At 45.5% G+C, this 13,610-nt stretch overlaps 1 protein-coding gene across 1 annotated transcript; it reads right to left on the bottom strand.

Annotated features, from left to right (window-relative positions):
- Positions 1 to 5,820: 5,820 nt before the first annotated feature.
- Positions 5,821 to 13,132, bottom strand: Amhr2 (anti-Mullerian hormone receptor type 2). Its single transcript, XM_074084853.1, is given in 12 exon segments — positions 5,821 to 5,889; positions 5,892 to 6,098; positions 7,170 to 7,306; positions 7,458 to 7,605; positions 7,810 to 7,982; positions 8,133 to 8,247; positions 10,581 to 10,811; positions 10,948 to 11,066; positions 11,261 to 11,332; positions 11,590 to 11,778; positions 12,053 to 12,235; positions 12,536 to 13,132. Coding segments are annotated over 12 exon segments (1,692 nt in total). The 5' UTR covers positions 12,585 to 13,132.
- Between the last annotated feature and the right edge of the window lie 478 nt (positions 13,133 to 13,610).

Here is a 13,610-nt window from a genome sequence, read left to right as displayed (position 1 = left end):
GAGCCAGATATAGCCACAAGCTCCAATTTTTCAATCTCTGTTTACTACCAAAGTTAAAAATATATTGAGACCAGAAACAACCTAAAATTCCAGCAATAAAAGACTGATTGAGCCGGGCACAGTGGCTCACACCTGTAATCAATCCTAGTTACTTGGGAGGCAGGGATCAGAAGGATCACAGTTAGAAGGCAGACCTGGCAAATAGTTCAGGAGACCCTATCTGGAAAATACCCAACACAAAACAGGGCTGACAGTGTTTGAAGTGGTATATCATCTGCCAAAGAGGCATGAGTCCCTGAGTTCAAACTCCAAGAATACCAAAAAAAAAAAAATTGAAGTAAATCCTACTAATATATAAATCTACAATTTTTCACATATATATATGCATATATATATATATATGCAGTCATGCATTATTTAAGAATAGGGAAGTGGTCCAAGAAATTCATTAGTGGATTTCATCATCATAGGAACACACAGAATGCACTGACACAACTGATGGAGTGACTCAAGTACTAGAACGCCTGCTTAGCAAGTGAGGGGCTGAGTTCAAATCTCTGTACTGTCAAAAATTAAAATTCTACAAATGTACTTAAAGATTTTTTTTTCATCCTAAACAATGCCCTTTATTTATTTTTTTCTTTTATTATTCATATGTGCATACAAAAGTTAAGATTTTTTTTTTCTCAACACTGGGGACTAAATCCAGGGCTTCACCCATGCTAAGCTATGCCCTAACCCCTTTGGGACTTTTTTTATTTTGTGTTTTAGATAGGGTCTTGCTAACATTACTTGGTCAGGGCTCAAACTCAAGATCCTCTGGCCTCTGCCACCCAAGTAGCTAGGATTACAGGCATGTACAACCATGCCCAGGTTAAGAAGTATAATCTCAGGGGACCACCAAAGTATATTCAGTTCACCTTGACTGAGATGTCATTATGCAGCACAGAGTCCTCTCTAGATATACAAACATATATATAATGCATGTTATATATCCTTTACAGCCAATTACAGTCACCTCCAAATTAGATGGTTAAATGAGAAAATGTTAGTTCCAAAAGAGAGCCAACAGTATGTTCCTGCTTGATACAGTGCTCAGAGAGGGGCAACAGGAATGGTGTAAGGTAAAAATAAAAACAGAGGACTTTACTCGTAGATCCCAAGTCTTGGTTGCCTTGGGAGATTCTGGGATGAAAGGGAAAACCTTGCTTTTCTTTTGCTCCATTTTTTTTGGGTGGGGGGGGGTGGGCATAGGGTCTTGCAGTGTGGCTCAGGCTGGCCTTAAACTCACAATCCTCTTGCCTAAGGCTCCTGAAGGCTAAGATCACACATGTACACCACACACAGCCACACTGGGTTCTTAAGATCTAGTGAGTGAAGCTGGGCATGGGAGAACAAGCATGTATTCCCAACACTCTGGAAGCTCAGGCAGGAATATGATGAGTCTGAGACCATCCTGGGCTATAATAGCAAAGCCCTGTTTCAGAAACAAACAAACGGGCTGGTGGAGTAGCTCAAACAGTAAGACCACCTGCCTAGCAAACATGAGGCCCCAAGTTTGAATTCCAGTGCCACACACAACACACACAGAAACAAACATAAGAGCTAGCGGCCCTCAATTTTACAATGTACAAATATCATACAGTTGTTTTTATTTTTTTTCTTTTTCCAGTGCTAAGAATTGAACTACGACCTTAATCGTGCTAAGCAAGCACTCCTCCACTGAGCCACATGCCCTGCCCTGTACAGTTCCTTTAAAATGCACATTTCAGAATTGGGTGTGGTGATAATGCCTGTAATCCTAGCACTCAGGAAGCTGAGGCAAGAAGATAGTGAGTTTGAGGCCAGATGTACTCTTTGGGGGCAAAGCCCTAAATTGCCATCATACATGATGGGCAAGCAGGGTTGACAACTGCTGTAGCTGTCAGGCACCAGTGGTTCATGCCTGTAACACTAGCTACTTGGGAGGCTCAGATTAGGAGGATCAAGGTTCAAGGCCAATTCAGGGAAATAGTTTTTAAGAGCTTCCCCATCTACAACACAACCAGAGTAAAATGGACTGCAGGTGTAGGTTAAGACATAAAGCACCTGCTTTGTAATTCAGAAGCCATGAGTTCAAACCTCAGTCCCACCAAAAAAAAAAAAAAAAAAAAAAAAAAAAAACTCCGTAGTTACTTAGTAGCTGTATGAAAACCTCTGTAGCATATAGGAAAACATGTTGTAGGCCTACATTCCTTCAGGTAAGGCAAGGCAATAAGACTTAGCTGAGAACCCTGAACCAATTCTGAAGGTTCCTCCCACTTTATGCCTGGGCAGGCCTGGACTACAATCTTAATCTGCACCTCCCAAATAGGTAGGATTATAGGCGTGAGCCACCACAGTAAGCATCTAATTCTTTTATCTATTTATGATTGCCTGGGAAACTATGGAAACCATAGGGGAAAACATGGTGGTTATGACTAACAATGACTACAATCATATCAAGATGAATCCATATAATTTTTTTTCAGTCACCACATGACATTTAGTCATCATGTTTTCTTATGATCCTCTTGGTTGTGGTAGTTTCTCAGATTTTTTTTGTGCAGGAGCAGTACTGGAGTTTGAACTCAGGGCTTCACACTTGCTAGGCAGGTACTGCCTCTTGAGTCACTCCACCAGGCAATTTTTGTGTTCAGGATTTTCAAAATAGGGTCTCATTACTTTGAATCACATCCTCCTGATCTCTGCCTCTTGAGTGGCTAGCTTTACTGGTGTGAGCAGCCTACACCCAGTAGTACCAGAGTTTGAATTCAGATTTTCCTGCCTGCTGGACATGCAGTAGTAGTGGTTGAGATATACCTCTACCCACACTTCTTGTTTTCATGACCGTTACAGTTTTGTGCAGGTGATCAGGTATAGCATTAGTCAGTTTGCTTCACTGGGACTAAAATGCCTGACAGGAAGAATTTAAGGGTGGAAGTATTTGTTTTGGCTCACAGTCAGAGGTATCAGTCCATCATGGCATAGTGGTTTGCACCATGGCAGGGACATAGTGGTTTGCACCATGGCAGACAGAAAGCAGAGCAAAGCAAGCATAGTAAAGGCCAGACAGAGCACATCCTCAGTATATATCCTCAGGGACCTACTTCCTCCAGTTAGGCCCACCTTCTTCCTTTCACTAACTCCCAATAATATCATCAGCTCTGAATTAATTTGTTAGGTCAGACCTCTCATGATCTAATCATCTCTGAAAATGCTCTCACAGACACACCCAGAAGTGCACTAATCTCCTAGGTGTTTTTTCATCCAGTCAAGTTTCAAGATTAACCACCATATTTTGCAAAATTTCCCTCTGTTAGAATTTGTTTCTCTCTCTTTGTTTTTATTTTTTTTAATTTTTTGCAGTGCTGGGTATTGAATCCAGGACCTCATGCATTCTAGGCAAATACTAAACCACTGAGCTATATCTCTATACTTTTTTTTTTAGAGAGTTTTGCTGTGTAAACGAAGCTGGCCTCAAACTTATGATCCTGCTGCCTCTGCTTCCTGATATATACCACCACCTTAGCTTCCAGCATGATTTTTTTTGGGGGACGTAAAGAGGGAGTAAAAAAAAATATACATATATTTTCTTTTGTGGTGCTGGGGATCAAACCCAGGGCCTTATACATGGGAGGTGGGAGATTTTTGACACAGTCTTATTATGTAACCAGGCTGGCCTTGAACTGGATATGTAGCCCATGCTGGCCTCAATCTTGAGATCATTCTGCCCCGGCCTACCCAAGCCTCAACACCATGCCCAGCTTCCAGCTTGATTTTTTTATTTTTTGTTTTTTTGGCAGTACTAGGGTTTGCACTCAGGACTTCATGTTTGCTAGGCAGGCGCTCTACCACTTGAGCCATTCCACCAACCCTGGCTGAAAATTTTTGTTCTGTGTTCTGTCATTTAAAAGCTGTGTATAGGGTTGGGGACATCGTTAAAGTGGTAGAGCACCTGCTTTGGAAACATGAATCTCTGAGTTCAAACATCAGTCCCACCAAAAAAGAATGAGAAAGAGAGAGAGAAAGAGAGAGAAAGAAAAGTTATGTATAACCTTAGACATGTTTCTGAATTTTTTTTTTTTTAAATGGGAGTAGGGTTTGAACTTTGTTGCTTGCAAAACAAGCACTCTACCACTTGAGCCACATTTCCTGTCCATTTTGCTCTGGTTATTTTGGAGATTATGTCTTGTGAACTATTTGTTTTGGCTAGCCTCGAACTGTGATCTTCCAGATCTCAACCTCCCAAGTAGCTAGTATTACAGGCGTGAGTCACTGGTGGTACCCAACTTCTGAACTTCTTTAAGCCCTTAGTTTCCTTTTCTGTTAATGGTGCTCACAGGATTGCTGTGGAAAACACAAGTAGGCTGTTGAGCAAAGGCAAGACAAATGAAAATTGTATTTAAGGATTATTCAGACTGGGCACCTTCTGAGATCAGGAGGATCGAGGTTCAAAGCCAGTCTGGGGAAATAGTTCTGGAGACCCTTATCTCAAAAATACCCAATAAAAAACAGGGCTGGTGGAGTGACTCAAGTGGTAGAGCACCTGCCTAGCAAACATAAAGCCCTGACTTCAAATCCCAGTGCCAACGAAAACAAAAACAAACAAACATAAAAAGATTATTCAGAAAGTTGGGAACGTGGCTTAGTCTTAGGGCACTTCCCTAGCATGTGTGAGGCCCTGGGTTCAACTCCAAACACTGCAAAAAGAAGAAAGCAGCAACAGCAGCCTAGCGTCAAGGTCCATGACTACAATCACAGCACAGGAGAATCTCAAGTTCAAGGTTAGCCTGGGCTATACCTTGAGACCCTCTCTCTAAAAAAAAGATCATCCAGGCTGGCACTGGTTGATTATGCCTGTAATCCTACCTACTTGGGAGGACCACAGTTCGAGGTCAGCCTGGACAAATAGTTTGTGGGACCAAATCTCCAAATTAACCAAGGCAAAATGGACTGGAGGCATAACTCAAGCAGTAGAGTACCTGCCAGTCTCACAAAAAACAAAAAACAGCAACAAAACATTATCCAGGGAGTGGCGTTTAGCCTAGATTGGGATTAGAGTAGGTATCCAAAAAGTAGAACTTCCCAGAAGGGCTCAAAGGACATACCCTTACACTGGTGGAATGGTTCAAGGTGTAGGAACTGGGTTCAAACCCCAGTACCACAAAAAAAAAAAAGATAAATAAATATTTTAAAAAATATAAATAGGGGGAAGTGGGGAGAAATGACCCAAACATTGTATGCATATATGAATAAAAGAAAAAAATATATATATATAAATAAATGTTGCAGGGCACCAGTGGCTTACACCTAATCCCTGCTACTTGGGAGGCTGAGATCAGGAGGATCACAGTGTGAGGCTAGCCCAGGTAAACAGTTCCCAAGACCCCATCTCCAAAATAACCACAGCAAAATGAACTGGAAATATAGTTCAATTAGTAGAGTGCCTGCTTTGCAAGTAGGAAGCCCTGAGTTCATACCCCAGTCTCACCAAATGAACAAAAAACACATAAATAAATGCTGGTGGAAAAAAAGATAAATGAGAGGGAGGGCTCAGAGTCACAGGAAGGGAAGAAGGCCCAAGGAAGAGAGTCAGGAAAGCTAACTTTATTTTCTTTCCTGTGCGTGCCTATCCCTTTTCATTAGTCAGATCCACCATGGACTGGATGTCCACAGAAGAATTGAATGATTCAGCAAGTGGGAAAGGCAATGACAGGCAGACCAAACAAATATATGATAACTACATATGATAACTACATTTTTGTTTACATGTACATAGATTCCACATAAATTGCTCATTTACAAATGAGAACTGGAGCTAGGGCCTTGCTGAACACTGACGTGGCAGGCACTCAGCTAAGGCCGCTCCTACAGGGGAGAATGTCAGCAGCAGGTGTTGAGGGATAGTCTTCTGAGAAGAGAGGTAGACAGCTGTGTGGATAGTCCTCTGGATAAAGGTAGGCCTCCTGTGGGTGGGCCAGGGCTGCCAGGCGCTGCTGTACACACTCAGCAGTCAGCCGTGCTTCTGGGTCTGCATCCCAACAGTCCTCTAGGAGCTCCCTCAGCCCACTGGGGTCCTGGAAAGAATAACCAGGAGGCAAGTTTAACTCCAGGGACTGGAGTGAACCCCAGGATTGAAAGCCATCTTCAATGTCCACTACTGCCATTTTCTTTTTCTTTTCCTTTTCCTTTTTGCAGTGCTGGGGATCAAACCCAAGGTCTCATCTATGTTAAACACATGCTCTACCACTAAGCTATATCCCAGCCCCATCAGTTCCATCTTGTTTTCAACACTCCACTTCTGATCCTTCCTGGACTTTCCCTCTCCTCCTTCCTCACTGAAGTCTAGCCCTCTGAGGTGTGTTCCCTATGAGACAGGTTCTTGGTTGCCTTCTATAGTTCTACCTTTTCCTCTGAGGAGCATGACAACTTGACATACTAATGGAAAGTTACACTCTTTAACTTTGTTTTGTTTTTTTGGCAATACTAGGGTTTGAACTAAGGGCCATATGTTTGCTAGGCAGATGTTCTACCACTTGAGCCACTTTGCCAGCCCTTAGAAAGTTACTCTCTTTTCTCTCAGGCAACCAAGTTGTCTGCAGACAACAGCTTGCCTTCTATTACCTAACCCTTCCATTATGTAATTCTATTTGTACAGTAGAAATTTCAGAACAACAGGAAAGGGAGCATCTCATTAGGAAATCATTTATATAGATCCCTAAATTTTCACTGTGAAGCAGCTACTCTAATCCATTATACCTAAAACTGGCTTTTATTGAGTCAATCAGAAATATAGACATGGGACAGAATGAGGGGTCACTGGCTTGAATTTTAGGGTCCAGAAGAGGCAGCATTTTAGGGGCAGAGCTCAAGTAGGAACAAAGTCAGAGGGCTTCCTAGAGAAGACTGAGGTACAAGGCTGCCTGATGATGGAGGGGAGAGAGGGGCTAGGCAAGTCTCAGCAGGAAGGTGTGTGTCTCAGGTAGGCAGAAGGGTGCAGCTTTACAGTTACATAAACATGAACTAGGGAGTGGTAAGAGAAGAGAGGAGACAGGAGTAGATGGACTGGCCCTGGCAGAGAAGTCATTGAAGCCTATGTCCAAGTCTCATACTCCAGGTCCCCAGGCAGCCAGCCTGTGGTCTCTTACTGTGGCAATACAGCTCCAGGTGGATGGGATGTAGGGGCGCCTCCTCTCCTCTACTGCCAAAGTCCAGAGCTCACAGGTTCTAGGAGTGCTGCCCAGTTCTGCCTCATAGGCCAGTTGGAAGGGTGGTGGTCTGCTGTCTGGGGGAAGGTATAGGGCTGGGTGTCAGCTTACACTGGAAGTGCCTCCCATGTAGAGAAGCAGGAAGAAAGGTCACCACTCTCTGGAACCAGGTCAGGAAGTAGATGAGCTTAGAATGAGCAGGTAGGGAACCAGGTATGGGAACTTTACCAGGCCTCAAATCTGGGCAGCGGCTCAGGATCTCCCATAGGAGCAGAGCCAGAGAGTAAACATCTGCTCGCCGGAGGGCTGTGCCCCAGTCTTGTAGATCTAGAGTCTTGTCCAAGAGCTCTGGAGCCATGTACCTCTGGGTGCCAGCCTGGAGAGCAAGGTGTGGAAGACCAAAAATTATCTCTGTGTCAACCCTTCTTGCAGACCTAGTTCATGCAACATCCCCTCAACTACAGATTCAGTAATACCTCAGCCACTATAGGCATGGCTGCACTGTTGCTACAACAATGGTCACATCACCATCAGCAGCACCACCATCATCCTGATCCTCATCCTTATCCAGAATACTCACCTCCATGATGGCAGCTGGGCCTTGGGGTTGACTAGGGGCCCAGGTAGAGGGCTGAGTGAGCCCAGGGAGTACCAAAGCAAGGCCTAGGTCTCCAATGGCACATGACCTGTCTTCCCGAATGAACACATTCTGGCTACTTAGATCTCGGTGAGCAATGCCTGGTTTATATTGACCTGTGGGGAAATATAAGGTTGACAGGACACAGATCTTCTGTCTCTCTCTCGCTCTTTTAACCCAATACTTCCTCTTAAATCTAAGGGAGAATCAGACACATGGCAATGTAGTTCCTGTTTCCTGTGGCTCCCTGCAGTCAGCTCACTTACCGTTCTGCCAGCGTTCCTCATGGAGAAATGCCAACCCCTGGGCCAGGGACAGTGCCATCCGCAGGGAACTTCTCCAGTCACTAGTGTGCTGGGTCAAGTAGTGGCACAGGGAACCCTGGAGAAAAGCAGAGAGAAGAGGGGAACATACAAAGCTAGAGGCAACTGATCATCCCAGAAAACAGAGATCAATTGACAGACTCACTCCCACCCCTACACTGCACCACCCCAACAGGCAGACACCCTGATAGACCCAGGCCAAGACTACAGACAATAAGGAGTGAAAATGTGCATCAGAGTGCTAGAAAAAATAGCAACTCTAACATGGTGGTATATACCTATAATCACAGCACTAGGGAAGCTGAAGCAGAAGGATAGTGGGGGTTCCAAGGCATTGTGGGCTGCATAGCAAGTTTGAAGCCAGCCTGTTGTATATAGTGAAACTTGGTCTCATAAAAAATAAAATAAGCCAGATGCAGATGCTATACCTGTAATCCTAGTTACTCAGGAGGCAAAGATCAGGAGGATCATGGTTTGAAGCCAGCCCCTGGCAAATAGTTTGCAAGAAAGACTCTATTTTGAAAAAAATCCATCACAAAAAAGGGCTCAAGCAGTAAGAGTGTCTGCCTAGAAAGTTTGAGGACCGGAGTTCAAACTCCCAAAAAAACCAGTACCACCAAAAAAAAAAAAAAAAAAAAAAGGCTAAACCAAAACCTGGGTGCAGGGGGATATACCTGTAATCCCAGCACCCAAGAGGCTGAGACAGGAAGATTGCAGAAGCTCATGACCAACCTGGGTTACATAGAGAGTTCCAGGTCAGCCTAAGCTACATAGTGAGACACTGTCACAAACAAACAAACCAAAAAACAAGATAAAAGCTTTAAGTCAACTGTGCTGTGGCCAGGCCCGAGCACAGGGTCTCCTACACGCCTCATGATGACCCTAGGAGGGGGGTATCCTGATCACCCCAGTTTTGAGGAAGCTGAGTAAGCTTGTTTGAGGTTAGTTGGTGAGAGTGAAGTGGAACTTCTATCCAAGCCATCTGACTCAAGAGTCACCACTTATGCCAACTAAGAGGACCTGGACCAAGGCAGAGGAGACAGAGGAGACAGAGCAAAGTCTGAAGGGTCAGGCCTGTGTAGACATGGATGGCTAGAGGTGGTGGACAGAAGAGCAACCAGTAGAGAGAAAGTAGGAATAGGAAGAAAAGGAGCAATAGAGTCCCCCATTCAACAAACAGTATTTATGATAATTTTTTTTTGTGGGGGGGAAGTACTGGGGTTTGAACTCAGAGTCTCATGCTTGCTAAGCAGGTACTCTTCCACTTTAGCCATTCTGCCATGCCAACAAAACATATCTATTATGGAGGTAGAGGCATGGCTCAAGTGATAGAGTGCTTGCCTAGCATATGAGAAGCCCTATGTTCAATTCCCAGTACCACCAAAACAAACAAAAAAAACCAAAGCAATTTTCAAAGAAATCCACATTATTGAGTGCCATTCTGTGCCAACAACTGTGCCCAGATGCCAAAGAGGTATTGGGACAGGTAGAGATCACAATAACATCTAAACACAATGAGAAGAAAAAGAAGAATGACTAACCCTGACTGGGGGAATCAGAGAAATTTAAACAAAAAGTGATTTTTTTTTTTTTTAAAAAGCAGGGCCAGGAGGAATGCGATCAAAGAGGGGACTTTCTAGAATTCAAGCTCTCAAAATGAGGAATGGAGGTGTGGCTCAAGCAGTAGAGGGCCTGCTTTGAAAGCATGAAGCCCTGAGTTCAAATCCCATGTCTACCATGTTAATCAAAAAATTAACATGGTGGAGTGCTTGCCTATAAATGGGAGGCCCTTAGTTCAAGCTCTACTCCCCCAACAAAAAAACTAACACAAAACCCAAACATAACGTCTGTAATCCCAGCACTCCAGAGCCTTAGGCAGGAGGATTGTGAGTTTGAGGCCAGCCTGGGTGACACAATGAAACCCTATCTCAAAAGAAATAAATAAAAATAAAAATAAATTAATGAGACAGGTGGGTGGCATACACCTACAGTCTCAGGTAGTTGGGAGGTTGCAGAAGGAGGATCACTTAAGCCTAGGAATTCAGAGTCAGCCGGGGCAACATTAGTAAGACCCATTTCAAAAAAAAAGGGTAATATGTATTGTTTGTGTAATAAAAAAAAAAAAAAAGAATAAAACAGGGCTGGGGGTATATCTCAGTGGTATATTGTTTGCCTAACATTTGTGAGGCTCTGAGTTTGATTCCCAGCACTGCAGGAAAAAGAAAGAAAAAATAATAAAAATCATTTTAAGTGAAACTCTAAAGCAGAAGTATGAGTGTGAATAGGGCTCCTCCCCACTGCCATGCAGCCCTCCCACCTCCATGCACACACGCATAATGTACACGTACAGGTAGAGCGCATATATGCATACATACATTCCTCGGTCCTCACCTTGGGGTATAGTTCCAGTACCAGCAGCGGCCCAGAGAACAGGGGGCCAGGCCCCCCCTGGCCAGCAGTAATAAAGCGCACAATGTGATCGTGCTGTAGACCTGGTAGCTGGTACACCGCTCTCTCAGCTTGGAACTGGGCTACAGCCCTTGAGGGGAAGGCCTTGATGGCTACCAGCTCGCCTTGGAACCTCCCAGCCCACACCATTGCGTGACCTCCTTCCTGGATTACCTGGTGGGGACACTGTGCTAGGTGCCAGTCTCTGAGCTACCACCAGGGCCAGGCTTTCTCCTGGGCAGAACCTCCAGGACTGTCCAGAGTAGCCCTTCCCTCCCTCCCTCCCTCCCTTCCTCCCTTCCTGGGACACCTGGGAGAAACACAGCTCTGGCAGCTCCGGAAGCTCCTCACTCCAGTCTCTCCTTGAGTCTGGCTCTGGCTCTGGCTCTGATCCACCTTGCACTCTGTAGGTTTTTCGCTGTAGCAGGGCTGGGGCAGAGAAGAGCCAAGGGTCAGGATACACAGGCATGGGAACAGGGAAAGGGGTTTTGTGGGAAAGAGCTTTGTGCAAAATAATGAGAGGCTATAGAGATCTCAGGACCATGGGGTCAGGAGAGCCTACAGAAGGGTAAGTTTTGGGGCAGTGTCTTGGTGTCACAAGGGAGGGATGGGGAAATTAGTACCCAAGATGATGCTGCCCAGCAGCAGCAGGAGAAACAGCCCCAGCAGCACCAGTGCCATCCAGATGGACTCACCTGGACATCAAGGCAAGAATGCAGGCTTATGAGCAACTGCCCCCAAATTGCTCTCTGAACCTCTCCCCGCCTCAGAGAGCTTGCTTTTCAACCCACCCCCATTCTTATCTCCTGGTCACCAAGGCAACCAACTTTCCAAGGCCAGGCAAGGGAAGCTTGGGGCGGGGGCAGGGTGAGGACTGGCCCTGGTTTTACCTCTCATCCTAACCTAGGGCCCAGACCCCACCATACTCCAATACTCCCAAGAGGACAGCTACCTGGGGTGGCCTGGGGACCCTGGGGGCTGGCCCCCAAGTTCCCTGGAGGAGGCAGATGGCTGTAATTGGCATTGCAGAAGTCAGTGCTGCAGGAGCAGGTGAAAAGAGTGGAGCCAGGGCTGGGGTGGACTCGGGGGCTTGGATCACAATGGAGGGACTCACATCCTGGCTCATCACTGTCTTGGCATCCTGATGGGAAGGGATTAAGGAGAAAGGAGAAAAGAGGAAGCAGAGAGCACAACGGGATTTGGGCACAAAGGATAAATCTCTTCTTTTTCTTTGGCAATACTGGATTTGAACACAGGACCTCACACTTGCTAGGCAGGTGCTCTACCACTTGAGCCATTCCACCAGTCCTACAGATAAATCCGTTCATCAAAGGCATCCCTTCCACCCGCACCTCAGGATGTGCCTGTCTTCTACCCTTAGCTATCTATCACCTGCCATATACTTTGCCATTCACCTTGCATCTCCACCTGTGTATGACCTTGGGTCAGGTTCCAGATCCCAAAGCAGCAGTGACTGTAGAGGCATCGGATACCCCTGGGGGGCCCTGGTCCTGCATCTAGCAGCTCTCCTAGCATCTTTGCGCTTCCCTGCACTCCAGGGGCTTCAAAGAACACACAGGTCCGCCTGTTTGGGGGTGCTGAGGCCCAGGGTGGAAAAAGGGGAAGATTAAAAATTAATTGAATGCAAGGACAAAACATTAGCCAAAGGGATGGACAAAACATGGTTTTCATATCCCAAGGTTAGTACAGCAGAGGTACAGGAGGAAACCAGGCCAGGAAAAGGCTGGGACTTGACCCGCACCATGGGTACACATGGCCCTGCTCTTCACCCTCGTTCATCCAGCCTACTTACCTCTTCCAAAGGGTGGCTGCTGCTTCCAATGTCCCTTTCCCTCACTGGGTGGGTAGAAAGACCTGCCCTTTCTGTACACACTTACCTTGCACAGCTGTAGGAAGCAATGCCCAAAGACCAAATGTCCCCAGCATCCTGCTGAAGGATGCCAGCAGGAGGACAGCAAAAACCAGCACAGCTGGCAGGGCTTCCAAACCCTCAGTCCCCAACTCCGCCCACTCTGTCCTATCCCAGTCTCGTCTCTGTGGGGGAGAAGGCTGCTGTGGGGGAGATGGTGTGTGTGAGGAAAACAGGGAAAGAAAGGGAGGAGCAGAAAGCAAATCTCATATCCTCCTCTCTTCAGCCACCTCCACCTCCTCTTTTGTCTGAAGAGCAGGAGGAGAGGACCTTGGAGGCCCAGCTGAGAACCCTGTGATACCTCATTTCAAATTTCTGCCCTTTGTTGACCTTAGAAGAAAGTGCTGGAAACTGTCAGCCTTTTTCAGGCTCTAAACCAAAGTGAGGTCTAATGTTTAGAGTCACTCAGCACTGCCCAACATCCCTTATTTATTTTTTGTGGGGGTGAAAACGGGGTGCAGGACTGGGGTTTGAATTCAGGGCCTTGCACTTGCTAGACAAGGACTCTACCACTTGTGTCACACTCTCAGCCCACTAATATCCCTTCATGGCTCAGATTTGTAGCTCCCTGGGTAGAGGGAGGCATCATATCCTATACTAGAATTTATTTCATTTTCCAAACTTAAGAATCAGAAAGTTTAAAAAAATAGTCACATTGAAAATGGTTACAATGGTAATTTTTTAAAACTCAGGACCTTAAGCTTGCTAGGCAGGTGCTCTACCATGTGAACTTTTCGGGTGGGCACTAGTGGTATAGCGGTGAGCACAGCTGCCTTCCATTTGAACCTTGCCCCCTAGCCTTGTAAATTTTGCTGTATGCATTTTACAATAATGAAAAAAAACAAAACAACAAAAAAAACAGCTGGGGATGTAGCTTGATAGAGCACTTACCTAGCATGTACCTAGCCCTGGGTTAAATTCCCAGCTTCAGTACCACAAAAAAAACCAAAAACAGCAACAAAAAAACCACATTGACTTACACAGGGAGCAAACCACTATTATTGAGGAGAAAACTTTTTATTGAGCATCTACTATATGAAAGG

This window comes from Castor canadensis, chromosome 8 (assembly GCF_047511655.1).
Source record: "Castor canadensis chromosome 8, mCasCan1.hap1v2, whole genome shotgun sequence".
In the NCBI taxonomy this organism is placed as follows: domain Eukaryota; kingdom Metazoa; phylum Chordata; class Mammalia; order Rodentia; family Castoridae; genus Castor; species Castor canadensis.
Note: the sequence above shows the minus strand (reverse complement) of the source record. Positions and strands in the feature narration are given on the sequence as shown.